We start from the raw sequence: 19,041 nt of genomic DNA, 5'->3' as shown, positions 1-19,041 counted from the left end.
CGCAGCGCCGAGCATCGAAGGAAGGATGTTCGGGCACATGCAGCTGCCGGGAGATGGGGTTACAAGGCAAAGCTAAACAAAGATCGCCGCGAAAAGGAAACGGATCCCTCCTGCCGACTGTAAGGTAGGAGCCGAGCGGTGGCTGCTTGACATCATCGGGATGAGCATTGGATTACAGCGGGCAGGGACTGACTCGGGAGGGGAGGAGAACACGCCCCTCGTCCTCAGAAGTGCAACTTCATTTAGCAGCTCCCAGTACAAGGAAACTGCAAGTCTGAAACTGGCTGCGGCTCCTCCGGACGGCTTGGCCGCTCGCCACAGTGGGCAGCGGCACCGGGAGGGTGTAATCCAGCCTCGAGTTCTTCCTCGGCGGCGGGACCGCGGAACCTGGGATTCGAGAAGCAGCGGGAGCCGAGGTGGCCGTAAGTTGGGCTGCGCAGGCTGCCACGGGAGCCTGGGGTGGGCAACGGGCTGGGGTGGCCGGTGGCCAGGAGTCCCGCCTGGCAGCGTGGCGAGGGGCTGCCCTCCTCCAGCCCCCGGCGCGGGAGCCAGACCCGCGCTACGAAGGGGCGATTCGTTTAGAGACACAGTTAACTTCTACCTAACCGACTGCGAACAGCGAGATTTTTGCTGCCCACAGACCGTGGGCTGAAAAACTAAGCTGCGTCCCGGTTTTTCTGCTGTCGGGAGAAGCGGTTTGTAGGCTGATGGCAGGGAGGTGGCTGCTGCTTCACTTGGAAAATAACGCAGTTCTGTACTTGCTGCGAAGGGGTAGCAAGGAGAGCAGGCTCGCGGTTAGAAATCACAAAGGACCGCGGATCGGTGACCCCCATGGGGATTTCTGGCCTCGCTTCTGACATGTGTCCATTTATTCTGAGCGACTTGCCGGAGGGAATCCCTTACCGCATCGGGGTGTCTCTGTGCTCGCACGGGAGCGGATGCCAGCCTGCGGGACAGGCGCCCGGCGTGCTGCCTGCGCAGGGCCGCGGTGCGAATCCATCCTTAGGGCTGCCGGGCTGCCCGGGGCTCCCCTTCCAACTGCGGGCACCAGCGAGAGCTTTGCGGAGCGCGGTGGCGGAAGCGAGCTCGGAGACTCCCTGGCATCCAGCTTTCCAAGCAAATGTTTTAAAAGGCAGAGACTTGGGGATAAAAAAAGAACTGCTGTGTGGTGGTATTCTCAGGAGGCTTTGCAAATTCCTCCACCTCGGAGCTGTGTGTCTTTTTCTCCTCTCTCTGGATTCCCCTAAGCAGCTGGTAGCGAGCCGCGGTGGTGAGCTTTCACATGCGTGTAATGCCTTGGCCCCAAAGGGGTGTTCGAGAAACATTTCCCTTTGCTTGGAAGGGGTAAATGGTTCTGCAGAACAAGAGCTGAGTGTAGCTGTGAACCCAGAAGCAATGCCCTGGGTGGCTGGGCTGGCGACTTAAACGAGGAGGAGGACACGCTGGGGTCGAATGAGCAGGGATGCTGCAGCCGTGCAAGGGTGAGAGACTTGGGGAGCGGGGATGGCTTGGCCGGCTGGCAGAGACTCGGATGGCCGCAGCCCCCCAGGCTCCGGGCTCTTTGCTCGCGGCGAGGCCGGGGTGCCTGGCTTGGGTAGCAGTGGGGCACACCTTGCCTTCTGAGATTCCTGGCTGGAAAGGGCCACCGTGCTAGTGCGTGGCCACCCAGCTGAGAAATTGTCACGTTTCTGCTCTCGTGAGGTGTGGTGTTTGGGAAAGAAGGATGCGTGAAGAGATCCTCAATGGCTGGATTCATTTATAGTGCAGATGTAGGTTAAATGGCCATTTACAAACACGGTAGCGCGATATACCTCGCGCACAGGACAGGGCATCGAGTCCTTCCGACAGTTCCACGCGGATGTGCGAGTCCCCCATGCCATCATTTTCAGGGACACTTTCCAGAGAGTGACTCAGATGCCTCAAAGAACTGGAGACCATTAAATATCGTGCACAGGCTCCCAGTGTGGGCAGCTCGGTCACGAAGGGATGAAAACCCACGAACGTTCATAGCCATGCATCTTCCAACCACCCGGTATTTCTGTACTCAGTGGCCAATTCTGAGGAGGTGCACAGGCACATGGTGAGCGAGAATGGGGAGTTCTGCTTTTTTCCTTCATCCTCTTATTCCAAAGAATAGTAAATCTACTTTCGAGCCGCTCAGAGGAATACCCACAGGCATACAGCCCTGTCCCCCAAAATAATGGTGGAAAACATTTTCCAGGTTGCTAACATTTGCTGATCTCCCACATTTCAGAGCCAGTTCCTGCAGTATTCTGGTGTGCTTTAATCCCTCTGGCCTGTCTGGGCCACCAAACACCAGCATTCCTCCTATTTTACATGGGCTACACACAAAGCAGATGATTTTCCTGGGCTCATACGGGTCTGGCAGAATCAGGGCTGGATCTGCAAGTCCATAAGGAACAGCAGAAGCTTTGACCCAGCTTTTTGTTTGCCTTTCTGTGCCACCCTGTCCTGGTCTCTCCCATTTTCACATCCAAAGCCTGGATCCAATCGTATCGTCACACTACTAAGGGTTTCCTTAGCATCAAAGTTGTATGTGTGGACTGATCCAGAAAACAAATTTTCCATCACAGTACCATTTTAGAGAGGATGAGAGGGGAAAAGAACCCCATGGAATCATTTAGGATGGAAAGGACCTTTAAGATCAAGTCCAACCGTTAACCCAGCACTGCCAAGGCCACCACTAAACCATGTCCCCAAGCACCACATCTCCCCGGCTTTTGAATACCTCCAGGGATGGGGACTCAGCCCCTGCCCTGGGCAGCCTGGGCCAGGCCCTGACAGCCCTTTGGGGGAAGAAGTTTTTCCCCATACCCAACCCAACCCTGCCCTGGCGCAGCTTGAGGCCGTTCCCTCTCGTCCCATCGCTTGTTCCTGGGGAGCAGAGACCGACCCCCCCGGCTCCAGCCTCCCATCAGGCCGTTGCAGAGAGCGATGAGGGCTCCCCTCAGCCTCCTCTTCTCCAGGCTGAGCCCCCCCAGCTCCCCCAGCCGCTCCTCCCCAGCCTTGTGCTCCAGCCCCTGCCCCAGCCTCGCTGCCCTGCTCTGGCCACGCTCCAGCCCCTCCATGGCCGCCTTGGGGTGCGGGGCCCAGCGCTGAGCACAGCATTCGAGGGGAGGCCTCACCAGTGCCGCACGCTCACTAGAAGCTCACGTGCTTCTGGTTGTCTCTAGCCCATGACTAGAAAAAGCCAAGTCATGAAGGGAGCTGCTCCCAAGGCTTGCCAGCACAAGCCAGTGAGAAGAGAAGGTTCAGCTGTTGGGTGGACTTTGACGCCAGCTCCTCACGACGGCGGTTGGAGAGGTTGAGACATCGCTCCAGGACTGAGCTGGCACCTGGAGCGTGAGCAGGAAGAGCAGCAGTTGGACTATGAACCACCTATTCCCCCGTTTCAAAACTCTCGCTCCTCTCCAGCCTGCGGGGATAGGTACTTTACACCACCCATCTCTGGTTTGCATGGCGAGTTCCCAAACGCTTCCCTCCCAGCGCAGCCCCGGCGAGGCCCGGTGCTCCTTGCAGGGCTCCTCCATGCTGGCTTTCGTGTAGGCACGTTGCTGGTCGCAAGCTGCTGTCTTGAGAACTCCCCGGCGAGCACCGAAATGCCAATGTTTGTTGATATTTGCAATGATGTAATAAGCCAAACATATCCTCGTCAGAGCATCGTCAGCTTTACGGGAATTACTGTTTCCACAAAGTGTAATTAATCTGTGGTGCTCATGGCCACGAGACATCACTGAACAAGGAACTCAGGAGGCGTTCGAATAGATACCAGGTAGTTATCTCAGTAACAAAACAATCCTGGGTATGATTAAGAGGATATTGATTTTTAAGGATGCTAAAACCTCCTGGTTCAGGGTAATTAGTAACCGATTAAAAACATTCCACTACAACGACAGCTCTCCTTGCACCCCTGACGCCAAGGATGCCAGCTGCTGCTGGGGCCAGGCCACTCACCGGGAGTCCCTCCGTCTGCTCCGGGAGGAGCGGGCTCCCGAGCTCATCGGCGATGCCTACAGCCCGTTGTCTGCCCAGGAGTCAGGAGAACGAGCTTCTCTCTGCTGCCATCGCCTTGCTTGAGAGCAGAAAGGATTTCCTCTCTGGATCAAAAGCAGCACCAGAACAGCCGTTGTGTAGAATAATGCTGAATTCTGCCAAAAAGCCATGTGGGTTTGTTTGGAACATATATTAGTTTTGAAGGAATGCTGAGAGCACCGAGTTTGTTTCGTGTGCTTGTTCCTGTTAGGTAACAGCTGATAAACGTGGAGGGAATCTGAACCCCAAACGCGTGCATCGTGCTGGTGCCCTTGTCGTTCATTCCTGGTGGGGTGTGGATGTTTAGCTACCCGCTGAACGTTTCCACAGGGGTCCCAAAATAATCCGGGGTACCTTGATAAGACTAGATTAGGCAATGCAGAACGCTCTTTAACAAGTTCCTTTAGCCCATCCTTGGTCACGCTGCATGGACTAATCCGCCTCACCACCCGCAAGCCCCCGGGCTCCCCGGGCGCGCTGTTGCCTGGCCCTTGCGCGGGGCGGCCTTCAGAGCTCTGCCCATCGCCCCGCCAGCGGCGGGACTGGACGAGCCAGCGCAGGACGAGCTTTTGGGGGTGAAACAAGGGGCCCAGCTTCAGATTTGCAGACTCCAGATCCCCAAACGAGGGCTGTGGGGAGAAATATCTAGCCAGAGCCAGGGCTGCAAAGCCAATACCAGTTGCTAAAGAGTTTCTTTCTCCAAAATCAGCTTTTTTTGAGACAAAATGGGGGTTCCCCCCCACATCCCATCAGGAACAGGGCTGCTCAGTGATAACTTCTACTTCAGAGCATCATTGCTCCAATTTGCTTTAAGCCTCTCTTGGCGGAGGGCCATGTATTTTGAGATATTTTGCAACACATCTGAAGCGCTGGAGGTTTAACTGTTTGGGCTGCGTAGCACACGAGCCAGAGCGAGGCAGGAAGGCAAAGGGGCAAAAATAAAAAGTCGTGGATTTCCAAAGCTGGCTTTCTTCCTTCCTGCTTTTGTTTGCCTTCTTGGTGCCCCAAAAGGGCAACCCATATTCCCAGAGTTGTGGGAATACTGTTTCTTTTCCGTTCCAGTGTTTCCAGTAAGCACTTCACTGTAAAGGGGGTAAACACTAACAAAAGTGTATTGTTAAATCCCCGTGTCTTTGTTTGGCTACTGTCATGATCATAATTAGTATTTTCCACTTCTGTAAGCCTGTCATCTGCACATCTGAAAATGCTTTACAAATATTTCAAGCATCTAGCGAGGGGAGCGAGTATTAATAGCTCCATTTAACAGATGGGCAAACTGACACACAGAAGCAGCAAGTGCCCTGTCCTTGAAGCAGGGCCAGAACCAGCAAGTAGCCGGCTCCAGCAACTAGGGAGTTTTAAAAGTGGGTCATAAAAATAAAGAGAAAGGCTGCAGATCTGTCCCAGCTTGGAAAATGATGGGGAATAGTTCCAGTTGGAGTGGTACTCAACCCAGGTGGGCCAGACAGATGAATTGCTGGATGAGCTACTGCTTTTACGGTTAAATGGTTCATCTCTTCCTTCCCGTTTGGCTAATATTTGTCCCTGGGACAAAGTGAAAAAAACAATCCATGCTGTTCCAAAAAGGCTGAAAGCTGAAACAGCTGCTAAAATAAGCAAGTGCCTTGTTGGCTGGGCTCTGCAGGCCAGGGGATTGCAACGCACCCCCAGATGTTAAGGCCACAGAGGAAATGTCTTTGAGCAGGGCTTGGGGACAGCGGGACAAGGCACAGCTGTGCACAAACAGCAAAGAAACCCAAGGAGCAGCAAACGGACCAAGCAAGGCGGCTGAAAGTACCAGATCAAACTTCCCCCTTTTGCCTCGGAGAGGCTGACATGGGAGTTTCACTTCTTTCAAGGGCGGCGGAGCTGCAAACCAATATTCATTTATACCCTGGAGGCAGCCGCCGGGTCCCCCCGCGGCGCAGGTCGGGGGCTGCGTGCTGCTCCGCTTCTCCCCAGCACGCTCACGTGAGGTTCACAAAAGGAGAAGCAAAACCGAAGTGAACTTCTCTGCGAAGCCAGGCCCCCGGCTGGACTTTCCTTGCCCTTTTAGGCACAAAGGGCCAAATCTCTGTTGGCACAAAGCCTCCCGAGAAGGTGCCAAACGAACACCGCCGCCCCGCAGCCCTTGGCTTGGCGTCCCCGCGCTCGCCGAGCCGGGCTCCAGCTGAGCGGAGCCCCGCGGCCCCTTGGCTGTCCTGGTCACAGACAGTGGGAACAGCAGCTGAGCTTTTTGCTTCCCCACAAAAGCACAAATAACATTTTCTTACATTTATTTTCTTTTCCTTCCCCAGAAGCTGCTGCCCTGCTGCCTGTGAAGCTTGTTTGAAGTCATGTCCAGAAGGAAAGTCAATTAAGTCAGGTAGGGATTCACGCTATGGACTGATATAATTTTTATTCGCAGGGAGATATGACATAAACAGGAATGGGGTTTTTCCTTCCCGTTTCATAGAGTCATTTGATCTCCCTCTGCATTCTGAATTACCAGTTGCTAGAAAGCTGCTAAGAGGAAAAAAAATATCAACAATTCTGCCGCGATGACTTTCCTGCTGTGTTTTCCACACTTGGCAGCCATGTGCCTGTGCCAAGCCGTGTTCCAGCGCTGACCCTACGGGCAGCCCCCAGGGCGAGCCGTGCTGCACCGCCTCTGCCCCGCCAGCCACGGGGACGTTGGGTGCGAGTCCTGCCCACAGGCTCCCCGCTTTGCACGGGAATATCATTTGCCCGTCCCTCACCACGTAAGCAAGTTTTGCTCTGCACGTACAGTCAGCCCAGCAAGATCCAGGGAAGCCCCAAGGCTTGACCTTTCGTGGTGCTTGCGCAAATGGCAGATCCGCCAGCTCAGACAGGCCTTTCCGTGGTTTTGCTCCCATGGCCCCTGCGCTCAGAGCATCTCCTCGGTCCTCAGATCACCTTGCTGCTTTCTCTTGTTCCTGCGCTGGGCTTTCCCTTACACGGAGCCGCCACCGCCGCGCTGTTTGCGGATCTGACGATAGAGGGTCTCTCTGGTGCACGCAGACCCTCCTCCTGCAGGTCTGTCAGAGCCCCTCGTCTCTTGTACCCAGCATCTTTCCCACGTATGCTGGAGACACCCCGTGTCCTTCTACACCCAGGCTGCATTCCAGTGGACCATAAAACAGTTGGCAACTTATTTCATTAGAAGCTTTCCCTTTTCTGTAACTTGCAGCGCTCACCGAGCATCCCTGGTGCAATGCTACAGGCGCGTCTTGAGCACCGCTTCAACCCGCGCCTAGGTGTCATCTCCCTGGCGACTTACGCAGGCAGATTTACCCTGCCTGCAGAAAGCATCAGAAGCTGCCATCACCTGACAAAGATGTACAAAAATTCTCCATCCACCACAGAAATACTCGGAGAAGGGGTGTGCAGGCCAGCAGCGCTTTCTCTGCTGAGGGCTCCCAGCGGGGTGGCACAGCCAAAGGGCTCGTGTCAGCGGGTAACAGAAGCACGGGGCCACCCGAAAGGGCTTAGCTCAGCCACCTCTCACCGCCAGCCTATTTATAACTCCTACACTTCCCATTTCTATTGTACATAAAGCGCCAGTACCACCATCCCAGCCACCTGATCCTTCGCACAGCCCCCAAAGACAGACCTTGCCCCTGCCCCCATCTTGCCAGGCGAGCACTGCGCCTGCCCTGGGCTGGGAGTCCCGCTGGTGGCTCTGCAGGGAGCAGAGCTAAGCCTGGCTTTGCTAATCAGCCTCATTCCACAGTGACACTCTTAAGAGTTACCCTGGCTATTTTTAGGCACCGCTGGGAGCTGCCAGGGCTCTCGCACCTCAGGAGGTTTCACGGTTTCTCGCTCAGCCCCTTACACCACCCCGAGTCAGGACTCTTTGGATGCTGGATGTGAGTTCCTATGGGATTGTGCAAGCCTGAACGAGGAAGAGCCAAGGCAGGTGGCTCTCAGCTTCACGCACCCTGTGCTAAGCAGAGCCTCCTCAACTGGAGCAGCCAAAACCTCATCCTTAGCACCTGCACAACTCCTCTTCCAAGCTCAGCTCTCCTTCCCAGCCACGCGAGCCCTGCTTTCGCACAGCAGCAGAGCTCAACGCCTCAGATCGCAAAGAAAAGCTAGACAAAATTTCTCTTTTTTCTGCTAGCCATAAAAATAAAGACCCATCCTCGCTTACCTCTGTCCTTGCAGAAAGGTCTTCCTCCATCCAGAACCAGAGCTATCCCATCAAGACCTGCTGTGGCTTCCCCTCCTTTTATACATGACAAGGGCAGCTGTGCTAGAACATAGCCCCAGCTGCATCTCGTCTGCACTTATTTGACTTTTCCTTGCCCAGGGAAGCCTGCAAGGTGTTGGGGAGGTTGTGCTGGGGGTGAGCATCCCTGGGCCAGGGATTCAAGCAGGGTTTGAGTAGGTGATGTTCGCTCCGAGGTCAGTGCCTTGGTGTGATCGGAAACGCTGTGGGACTCCTGGGGAGTTTCCAGGCTTTGAGGTGAAATCCAGCAGGGACTTTTCTCCCTGAATGATATGGGGGAAGAGAGGGAACCTCAGTCTGAAGGGGATCCCCATTGCAAAGGAATCCACCCCATGGCCCAGGCGCGATGGGGTGTCTGCACATCACAGGCAGGGACAGTACACGAGCCTTCCTGGGAAATGCCTGCAACAGCAACTGTGGGGCTTTTGCAGCTGAAGGGTTTAGAGTGACTGGTCTGTGGTTTGTCTGTTTTGCAAGTTCAGGCATTAGCAGACCTTCCACACAGTCACTGGTTTTGTTCATGTGAAAATATGTTGACATATAAAGGCAGCTAAATAAGAAGTCGGGAGAAAATAAAAATAACAGAGAAGGGACTCGTACCCTCATACTCCTTACAGGGTCTCTGCAGGGGCCAGAGGGACCCATGGGTGCTGGCTCACAAGGCGAGGGGTGCTCATGGCTGTGCTGGGTGAACGCGAGGGCTTTGGCTCGCTGCTCTTTGCTGTGCAGAAGTCAGAGAGCCGTGTCTGCCCGCTGCGAGCCTGGCTTGAGGGGGTGAAAAATGGGGGGAGAAAGGTGCCGGCCTGCCGTGTCCTAGGGCTGGCGGGGCCAAGCGTGCCTCATCCAGCTCTGCCACCCCGGCCCTCGGAGGGACGTGCGCCTTTCGGAGGCGGGGAGGGGGACCGGAGTGCCCTGATTTATTAGCACTTTGAAGCTGTGGGATGTGAAAAACAAGCTCGACCTGGGAACAAAACAGAAATACAACTGCTGTCACGGCAACTGTCTCCAGATGCACGAAGAGACCAATTATTTCCATTAATCAACTTAGCGAGAAGCTGCAGAAGAGGCTTAAGCTGCAGCCGAGGCTTGGTGCTGAGGGGAGGGAGGAGCAGAGAGCTCCATCAAACCTCGGCTGCTAAGGCAAACCGTGATCCTCCCGGGGCGGAGGGCTTTTGGAGCAGATGCTCAGCACCCATGCCCCGCGGGGACTGGCAGAGGGGTGCCACCCGCTCCTGGCACGGCGATGCAGGCTGCCAGCGCCAGTGGCTGCCCTCCTGACAGATGGACGGATGGATGGACAGGTGGCTCCTTCCCACCATCGCCCACGCGTCCTGATGCTAAGGAGATGCTGGTGGGGCTGAGCAATGCCCTCCCGCCTCCCCCTCTCCCCCCAAGCCTTCCCCTCTCCCCTGGGGACCGCAGCAGCGCACATAAGGACTCACCCTACCCCGATGCCAAGGGTCGGCCGTGATTTCGAAATCCAGCTGGAGCATCTCTTATGTCAGCTGGGAGCTGGGCAGTGGCCGGGGGGCTGTGGGGCAGCAGGAGGTGCCTGGGGACAGCAGAGACCGCAGTGGGGGTCCCTGGGGACGTGCTGAAGGCCAGGAGGGAGTTTGGGGAGCTTGGTAGAGCTAAATGCAAGGTTTGTGAAGTCGTAGAGGAGTTGGTTTAAGCCTAATCTGAAATCTGAGGCTAAGTAATTAGTTACCAGTTCTACAGGCATTGTCATCTGTACTGTAAAACAAGGGCAAAGCAAAAGACGGGATTTTTTATGAGCACCGAGCCTCAGTGCCCCCGCTGTGTCTGCTCTCCTCCTATATGAATTATAATTTTCCACTAAAAGTCCTACAGAACCCTAAAAGCTCTGCAAAACCACTGCAGCGGCTGGAGAAGCTGTGATGTCTATGCTGGCTGAATTCATTGTATTTAGCGTAAGAGCCAGAGGGTGCAGAGTTATTACAAGGAATCCCACAGCAAAATCTTCCAAAAATAGCAGTATGCCATGCCCAACCTCGACATCTCTTCACCGCCAAAGCGTGATGCGGCTTTTCCACGCTATTCCCACCTGGAAAGAAGCTGCTCTGCACATGAGATGGACACACGTGCCCTGGTAGGAGATCAGGCTGCCGCCGTGGTCCTGCCTGTTTTCTCACCCAGCCGGGAAACTCGGGACTCAGCAGTTTGGAGCACATCAGTTCTGGCCAGTAAGACCCTCAACCACCATATTTTGGAGACCATAGACCCAGCAGGAAAGCAGGGGAGCTCCGTGCCTGGCACAGACCCTGTCACCAGCCTTACCAACACTTGTGTATGTAGCCGCTGCCAGCCCAGGCTCCCGACAGGACATCTGCAGCTTCTGCTCGGCTTGTGGCCGCGGATCTAAGCTCTAGTGCATGGAGTCATGAGCGATAGCGAGGCCTTCAAGGCACGAGCACAGGTCTAAAAATACTCTCTAACCCCGATAACACCATTACAGAGCCCTCCTTCTTTGATGTGCAACCCCTCGCGCATGTTCCCAGACAAGAGCCAGTGGAAAATTTGCTGAAATTCCAGCTGGAAGTTGTCAGACAGTTGGTGGAAGCCCCCTGACCTCAAGTGCTGGCTTCAGCCCTACGGGATTTTTTTCCCTCCTCGCTGGATGCGACTCTCCCAGCAGGAAACCTCAGAGCAGCCCCGCAGGGAGCACAGAAATCCCGGTGCTCCCGCCTCTGTGCTCTACCAGGCCCCCCTCCGCAGTAAACCATCTTACACTGTAAATATTTTAAAAGCCCAGCAGGGCTGTTGAGCATGTTTTGCTGTTGTTATGGATCCAGCCCCAGCAGGAGAGGCCTAATAATAGTCACTGTACCCTGGAATGAAAGGGCAAGGGGCACTGCACGACGCGGAGAGCTCGAAGACGACCGTATGAACTTCATGCCCTGGTCCCTGCAGGTTGGCAATGAAGGGATGCGGTGCATGAGCAGAGGAAGGGGTTGCATCCCTGTTTCCCAGCAGAACTTTGAAATTTCACCCCAGAAACACAGCAAAGTTTAGTTTGGCTTTGTGGCTTTATGACTCCAGAAGTTTGGGGGCCAAAAGAGAGCGTTAGATCCTCTGGTGTGACCCCAAGCAGGTGGGAGAGCACGTCCCCGGCCGGGCTGTGGGACCAGGGAGCCATCTCCAACCAGAACCCGCAGCTGTTGGTCCCAACTGCCACTGGCAACGGGCCGGCGCGGGGCCACGGCCAGGCAGCAGCACCCCGGGACGTGAGTCTGCTGGGGCTCCTGCCCCCGGGCACCTCGGCGTCCCGGTCCCGGCCCTCGGGGCTGCCTCTGCCCAGGGCTCCCCGCCTTGGGCGTCCCTGGGGACAGCAGGGCGGGCTGAGCAACTGGTCCTGCTTGTCCCCGAGGAACAGGGAGGACTCTGAAGGAAAGCAGGGTGGGATCAGGCGATGATTCAGGCTTACTCAAGCAGGGAAATCCATTGCTGTGTTTAACCTTTGAACCGCCTTCCTTACAGCGGCCCAGCTGTGCTGTGCTGGCTGCCCCAAGGGGGAAGGATGTCTAAGCAGGGGGCTAAGCCGCCTTATGCCCAAAAGTGCCACGGACGCCATGCAGAGACGAACGGGACTTTCTCAGACCTAGAGACCCTTTGCACTCGCTGCAAAGACGGGTTAGGTGGAGAGGAAAATACTGAGGAAAGCAAGAGGTAAGAGAAGCAGAGCAGAAAGGAGGAAAGCAGGCAGCGGAGGGGAAGCAGGCTGAATTCAGCACAGCCTGCTGATAGCCAGCATCAGTGCAGAGTCCAAAAATAGCCCTTCCTAGCCATAAAAAGCTTACAGTTTAACCTAGACAAGGGACAGATGCAATATCGTGCGAAGGGTTTCCTTGAAACTGGAGTCCGGCGCTGGGTGTGACTGCAACACCCATCCGATCCCCTCGGCGTTAGACCCCGGCCGCTGGCTCGGGTCACAGGGCTTGTGCCTGCTCCGCAGGCGCGCGGCCCTGTGTTGAGTTTAACCTGCCCGTGACATTTCCAGGTCATTTGTCCGCCGCTCTTTTGTTATTTGCAGTAACCGTTTGCGCGTAGCCCCTGGGATCCGCGCTGGGGAGAAGCAGGCGAGGCGGGAAATGGGAATTGGCTGCTGGTGTCAGTGGGACCAAGAGGAGCATTGAGCTGGCCCAAAAGAAATGCCCTGGTTTCTTCTACCAAAAGGCAGAAGAAACATTTAACCCTTTGATTTCTTAGCATCCACCTTCTAAATGGGTAAAATTCAGCCCCTGTGTGCGTAGGGCTGGTTTAGCTGCAGCCCCCAGCGCAGAGCCAGCTGCTCCGTCAGCTGCTGGGTGACTTCCCTGGAAAATGCCAGCGAGCCCAGCCGCAGTCCGACAGCAACACCAGCTCCGGAAGCCAAGTCCACACCAGCAAAGCCAAGACTATTACAGATCCAGATTTTTTAGTCTTCACAAGACGCTATGGAAAAATAAATCCAGGCCAAACAGCAGGTTTGGCAGAGGCAGGTTATTTCAGGAGGGCACAGCAGCTCCGGGGATGCGGCCGGTGTCTGTGGCAGCTTGTGAAGGGCTTTCGCACTTGTGGCCAGCTGCCCTGGGACGGGCAGCACCGCGTCCCCACGCTGGAGGGGACACAGCCTCTCTCCAAGCAGCACAGAAAGCTGGCGAGGAGTGTGCGACGGGTCCCAGCCCCCTGCCTATGCCTTTGTCACCCTGCCACGCATCCCCTGTCCGGTCCCCGCGGGCTGGCAAGCCGCGGCGAGGGCGCAGGGACCGTTTCTGTTACCGTCAGCAGCAAGGAGGAGAGGGAGGCAGGAAATGACCCTCTGGGGACAAGTTGAATCATCTCTTTGAAGCACCCTGGAAACCCTTGCGCAGTGTGTTTGTGAGTTGCGGGCTTATCCCTGCAACGCCTGGCGAGAGCTGGCCCATCCTTCCCTCCCGCCGGCCCACGGGAGTATGAAAACCCGAAGGCGGGGAGCCGGCGGGGGATGCACCCCCTTTGCACCCCCCTGCCACCGCTAAGCGACTGCCCACGGTGACGCAGTTTCAGGTTGAACTATGTGGGCAAGAGGGAAGGTGGTTCCTTTCTTGTCCCTGGCAGATGTTAAAAGATGTTTCCACTGACTAAAAACCCACTGAACTGTTTTGCACCTGCCTGGAAATGTGGAAATGCTCTTTGAAAAATGAGGTTTTTCTATCAAAACTTGAGGCGACCGCTCCCATCACCTCCTCGGTCCAACAGCTTCCCGGAGGCAGAGGCTGGAGCATCTCTGCCAGCGGGGAGGGATCTGCCTGCAAGGCTTTTGAGAGCCGCCCGCCTTGAAAATCCTGAAGGAACTGCAGAAATGTGAAAGCTTTGCTCATAAATCTGCCCCTCTCCAGCTCTTTGCATGGAAAGCCAAAGGCAGGAACCCTCCCAGCCAGGGAAAATAAATAAATCACACACGCCATCTCCCGGCCGCTGGGCCGGGACCCAGCCCTGCTCCGAGCAGGACCTGCTTCTGCACGCTTGCTTCCTTCCCCTGTTCTCAATCAAGATCCCATCCTTTTCCCCTGTGATGGGGCATTTGGTCCCTTGGCACTGCGCTGCCGCAGCTGAGCACACCTACATCAAGGGACACTGGGAAAGTGCTGCATCCCAGGGGCTGGGCGGCTCCTGCTCCCAGTTTGTGGAGTCCATCCTCTGAACCAGGTGGTCCAGCCGCTGGTGCAAGGGCAGGACGACTCCGGAGCGTATCAGCTCTGAACTGGCCTCACTGGTGTGGAGATGGACCCAGGCTTGTGTGGACCGCTCTCAGGGAAGCCTCCCAAGCCCGGGTGACATCTCTCCGGCAGCTACAGAAGGGCAGCAGCCTCTGGGCTCCGATGAGCTGCCAGGACTTGTCTGGGAATGATGGATGCTCGTCCTGTCCGGGGAAAAGGCGCTTTGCTCACCGAGACCAGCCAGCCTGCTGCATCCAGAGCGGGCGCCTCTTCCCGGGAAGGGCAAGCCTGGAAAGGAAGGAGGGAAGATGAGGAAAAACAACAACCGAGATCTCTTCCTGGGGCAAAGGATGCAGCTTTTCCCAGGGCTCGTTTAGCAGAGCCTAGGTGGATGCCGGGCCCTGGGAGGAGGCAGGTGTTTGCAAGGATTTGCTGGATTTGGAGGAGCAGGTTCTCCCGGGAGGTCAGGGTGGGCCAAGCTCACGTCCCAGTGAGCCGGTGCCAGCGCCCTGAGCTGGCACAGCACCACGAGGGGAGGCCCTGGGGCTACCGAAACGTACTGGGTTTATGAAGGGGTGAGGCTCCTGCACCCTGCGCGGTCTCAGGAGGGGGGGGATTTCACCTTTTTTATCCTGGCTATTGCATCTTTGTCAGCATCTTCTTTCTCCTGCCATAACGTCAGGGATTACAGAGCGAGGAGTGCGATTCCTGCCCAGGCTGGTGGTCCTTGTAGGAAGATCAATATTAAGCAGGATTTGTCCGGGAGCTAAGCAAATTTCTCAGTGGGACATTAAGACACAAAAGCAAGTGAATGACAAGAAACCGAATTTTTTTTTTGATTACATATGAGCGTTTCTAATCAGGACCTTCTCCAAGTATTGACAACATCAGCAGGGCTAAAGGCATTTTTTAGTGGGCAAGACTGGAGATAAGACAACTATTAATCTCTAATTTCCATGCAGAAAAACAACCTGAGTGCCAAGCTGACTGAACAGGAGCGGGAGCCAAGAGCAGCAGGTTTCCCGTGCAGAGGCAGCGTGCGCTCGCTAGCTCTGCGCCCGGGAGCCTGCGACGCATTCCCCGGGCTGCTGAGGTCCCGGGACTCCGCGTGCTGTACAAACGCTGGCAAGTTAAACCGTCAGCTAAAATGAAAAACCAACAACTTAAGGACTCATCAGGCTGAAATAAAAGCTGGCTCGCAGCGGCGCTTGCGGGTGACGAGTGGCCGCGCCGAGCCTTTCTTCGTGCTCTGCACTTGGCACAGGCACAAGCCTGGAGTGAAGGGATCCAAACATCTCACAGAAGGGCTGGTTTTCACATGTTAAAGTGTTTATCTCAAAGCAGTCGAGCCCAACACTTTTTCAGTGACATCCAACAACCAGTGGAGGCCAGTGCTGATCCAAAGCCCCGTACCTATAAAATACCCCCCTGCTCCCCGAGCTTTCCAGCAGGTATCTGTCGGGGCCGTGATCATTTCCCATTACAAATTCAGGTTGGATCAGCACCCCATCCCCCCATGCAGCGAGCCAAATTTGGCCTCTGTTCAAAGCTCCCGCGGCATTTTGAGGAGGAAGGAGGGGTTTCTGTGTAATGCTTTTTCTGTAGGAAAAAGCTGCTGCAAGAGACCTTGCGTCTCCTAAAGGAGAAGGCCAGAAACTCAAAAGGAGAGGCAAACGCCTTCTCTGCCTTGCTTTGCAGTGGGAAGACAGAACAAGGGCCGGTAAGGCAGCCGGGACGGAGCCCTCCTGCCTCCCTGCCCTCAGCTGGCACAGCGGGTCACCCGGCACGGCGGGTCACCCAGCACCACAGGTCACCCGGCACCGTGGGTCACCCAGCACAGTGGGTCACCCAGCACGGCGGGTTACCCGGCACCATGGGTCACCTGGCATGGTGGGTCACCCAACACGGTGGGTCACCCAACACAGTGGGTCACCCAACACGGTGGGTCACCCGGCACGGTGGGTCACCCAGCACCATGGGTCACCCAACACGATGGGTCACCCAACACAGTGGGTCACCCAACACGGTGGGTCACCCGGCACCGCGGGTCACCCAGCACCACGGGTCACCCAGCACCGCGGGTCACCCAGCACCACGGGTCACGCAGCACCACGGGTCACGGGTCACCCAGCACCGCGGGTCACCCAGCACGCTACCCCACGTGACGGGGTTGATATCCGAGATTGCAGTAGCTCCCATTAGAGGAACCGGAGCAGAGTTACAGGGACTATTTTTTCATGCTGTAATTTCACTCCACGGAGTAACCTAACCTGGAGGCAGCCATGACTCGAAGCTTGCCGAGCATCCTTGACCTCACAGCTGTGTTTTCTCCGCAGCGCTTTGCAGGCATATAGAGATGCAATGGAGGTAGAGTCCAGCACGTACACCGACTTTATTTCCTGCGATCGGGCTGGTCGGAGGAATGCTGTCCACGACATCCAACGAGATGCAACCACCATCAGCATGCGCAAGCTGACCGAGGACCTAGGTGACCTCGCCGTTGAAGGAGCAGGTGAGCTGCTGCAGACACCAGTAAGCCCAGCTCCTGGCAGCCAGGCTGGAAGGGCAAGGCCCCAGATGGCAGTGCAGCTAAGCAGTGCTGTCTCTGGGAGCATCACACAGATGCTCAGGAGGAACGTCCCACTCCGCGCTGCGGTCAGTGCCTTCCTGCTCGGTGGGCGCTCAGCCAGCGGGAGACTCCCCGGGCCGAGGGGCTCTGGCAACCAACAGGGTGGTCGCGGCGTTCCCGGCACAGGAGCCCTGCACGCTCCAGCCAAGGCCCTTTGCTCGGCTGGTTTGCAGAAGCACTGGTGCTCAGGCAGGACCCGGACTGACCAACAGCCTTCCCGGGGCAAACTACACATCAGATATATCTTAGGCTTTATAAAAATCAAGTGTGGGATGGGCTGTGGTTTGCTTTTTCTTTCTTGGTTTGTTTGGTTTTTTTTTAAATCAGCCTTCAAATAGTTCCATGGTATTTTAAATAACAACAGAAATAATTCTAAACATACCAGCTATCTCCAAATCTTCCCCCGTAGCCCAAGCACGGCAGCAGTATCACCCTGCTCAACACATGCCAACCAGCCAGCTACAACCAGCATAAATCCCCCGTTCGAGCCCAAGCACACCAGCCGGTCTGATCTCACTAATAAGCCACAAATCATACAGCACTATCGCAGGGGATAAACTCATTTTTCGCCCTTTCTCTTTTACTCCTCCAACCTATGATCTGTAACTACAAAAAATACTTTAAAGCACGTTACCCCAACACGTCCATACCAGCGCGTGTCCATAACAAGCACAACTTGGAGCTCTTCTGCGCCTCCGGTGGGTGCCGGGCTGGGGCAGCCGTTCCTGGAGCTCGTGCAGGTGAGACGAGGAGAGCACATCCCAGCCCCGGGGCTCCCTCCCAGCATCACCAGCTGTGTTGCAAAGCGTTTGTACTCCAGGAACGTGAAGGGAGAACCCAATACTCTTAAGCCAAGTATCTGGCCGCAGGAGGGTAGCGATAAATCTTCAGGTGGCACTCTGAATAAAATCAGCAATAGTAATTACTGATCACTTGTGTCCTCAGCAGAGCATAACCGTGCTTTCTTCCTGATCCTCCCCTCTGCAGAAAGCCAAAGAGATGCCACTTCTTCTGAGAACGACCCTGGAGCAAGACCAAAGGGGCAAGAAAACAGCCCCTCGCCATGACAGTGTACAGGGGGTGGGATGGGCAGGAGGAGGGCCTTGGTGTGACCATTACACAAGAATTTGCTATTGAATCTGCGGACGAAAACTAACCTGGAACAGCAAGTTGTCTGTCAAATGCCTCTGCTGCGACCATTTTTGTTTAGAGAGCCACAAGATGCTGTGCAAGGACTGGCACCTCCAAAAGACTTCTGCTCCCATCCCTAACGATTTAGAGCAACGCTGCCGTGGCTGTAGTGATATGAGCCATTCTCAAGATGCCTTAGCTGCAATTTTCCCCTAGGGGAAAAAACAATTTCAGTAATAATAGACACATCAGACTTTCCTGTCCAAGGTACCTTCCTCCTTTGCAAATTTAGACTATTATTTATTCTGTTTCCATAGATTAGAAATTTAGACGATTGGTTTTTCTAAGCCTCACCCTCATCTGCATCTTAGACCTGGCCTGGCCCCTGGACCGTCCATGCGGCCCCTGGTCCGGGTGGGCAGGGGAAGGGACCCGGCCGTCCCGCTGCCTTCGTGTCGAGCACCACTCACCTGCGCTGCTGCCGCTTAGCATCAGGAAAGGACCAAAGCACAGCTCCGTACGGACGAGCTCCGCCTACAGACCCAGCAGCACCAGCCACAGGCATCTTTTTCTTCGGGTTTTAGCATTTTAAGATATTGTTAAGGGGAGGGGAGAAACATTTTGCTGGTTTGACTGTTGAAATTCAGGCTTAACTTTGCAAGCTGTTAGTTGAGATGATCTCTGGTAGGATCTCACACCATTCTCTCTTTTAGGAGACATGTTTTGTGTTAAAGATGGTTTGATAAAACTATATAAGCTGTTGGAATAAATAACACAGCCTTCAAGTACTGGAGGTGGTTTTTTTCTGCCTGGATGTTTCTTCTTCCTCTGTTTTGCCTTGTAGCTGGTTGAGCTGCAGGGTGGTTACAGCAGCTTCCCCTAACAGGGAGATGTCTGACAAGAGGGTCCCTGCCGTGTGGGTCTGTGAAGCCCCACGGGTTTGCAGCATCCAGGTGGAAGCAGATGGGGTCGGGCACAGAAAAGGCTCAAAGTCTGCCCCCGCTTTCCCAGGTTTGCTGCCAGGCAGCGCTCTTCCCACGGGTGTTTCATACCCTGGAGGGATTTAAAAGCCAGGGACATGTGGTGCTTAGGGACATGGTTTAGTGGTGGGCTTGGCAGTGCTGGGTTAACGGTTGGACTCGATGATCTTAAAGGTCTTTTCCAACAAAAACGGTTCCATGATTCTACGATCCCCCATGGGAGCACTGCTCCCCTCCCCGTTACTACCCCCGAAGCCAAGCACAAGGCTGGCGTGGGACTTGGCGGAGTGGCCCAGACCCCAGCAGAAGAGGCGCCGG

At 55.5% G+C, this 19,041-nt stretch overlaps 1 protein-coding gene across 2 annotated transcripts; it reads left to right on the top strand.

The window, feature by feature from the left end:
- The first annotated feature begins 202 nt into the window (after positions 1-202).
- PKIG (cAMP-dependent protein kinase inhibitor gamma) lies at positions 203-18,433 on the top strand. 2 transcript variants are annotated; one of them, XM_082326338.1, is made up of 4 exons: positions 203-422; positions 6,351-6,418; positions 16,320-16,495; positions 17,600-18,433. In XM_082326338.1, the coding sequence occupies exons 3-4, from the start codon at positions 16,345-16,347 to the stop codon at positions 17,677-17,679; spliced, it is 231 nt and encodes a 76-aa protein (XP_082182464.1). In that variant the 5' UTR covers positions 203-422; positions 6,351-6,418; positions 16,320-16,344; the 3' UTR covers positions 17,680-18,433. The 2 variants fall into 2 exon arrangements, with proteins under 2 accessions (XP_082182464.1, XP_082182465.1); XM_082326339.1 differs by lacking the exon at positions 6,351-6,418.
- Positions 18,434-19,041: the final 608 nt, after the last annotated feature.

This window comes from Platalea leucorodia, assembly GCF_965183815.1.
Source record: "Platalea leucorodia genome assembly, chromosome: 13".
NCBI lineage: Eukaryota > Metazoa > Chordata > Aves > Pelecaniformes > Threskiornithidae > Platalea > Platalea leucorodia.
This window is presented reverse-complemented; position numbering and strand designations above follow the sequence as displayed.

Excerpts from the sequence above, each read along its gene's own strand:
- PKIG (XM_082326339.1), top strand. The coding sequence starts at position 16,345 with ATGGAGGTAGAGTCCAGCACGTACACCGACTTTATTTCCTGCGATCGG. Across the intron at positions 16,496-17,599 it reads CCTCGCCGTTGAAGGAGCAG|AAAGCCAAAGAGATGCCACT; the intron begins GTGAGCTGCTGC and ends TCCCCTCTGCAG.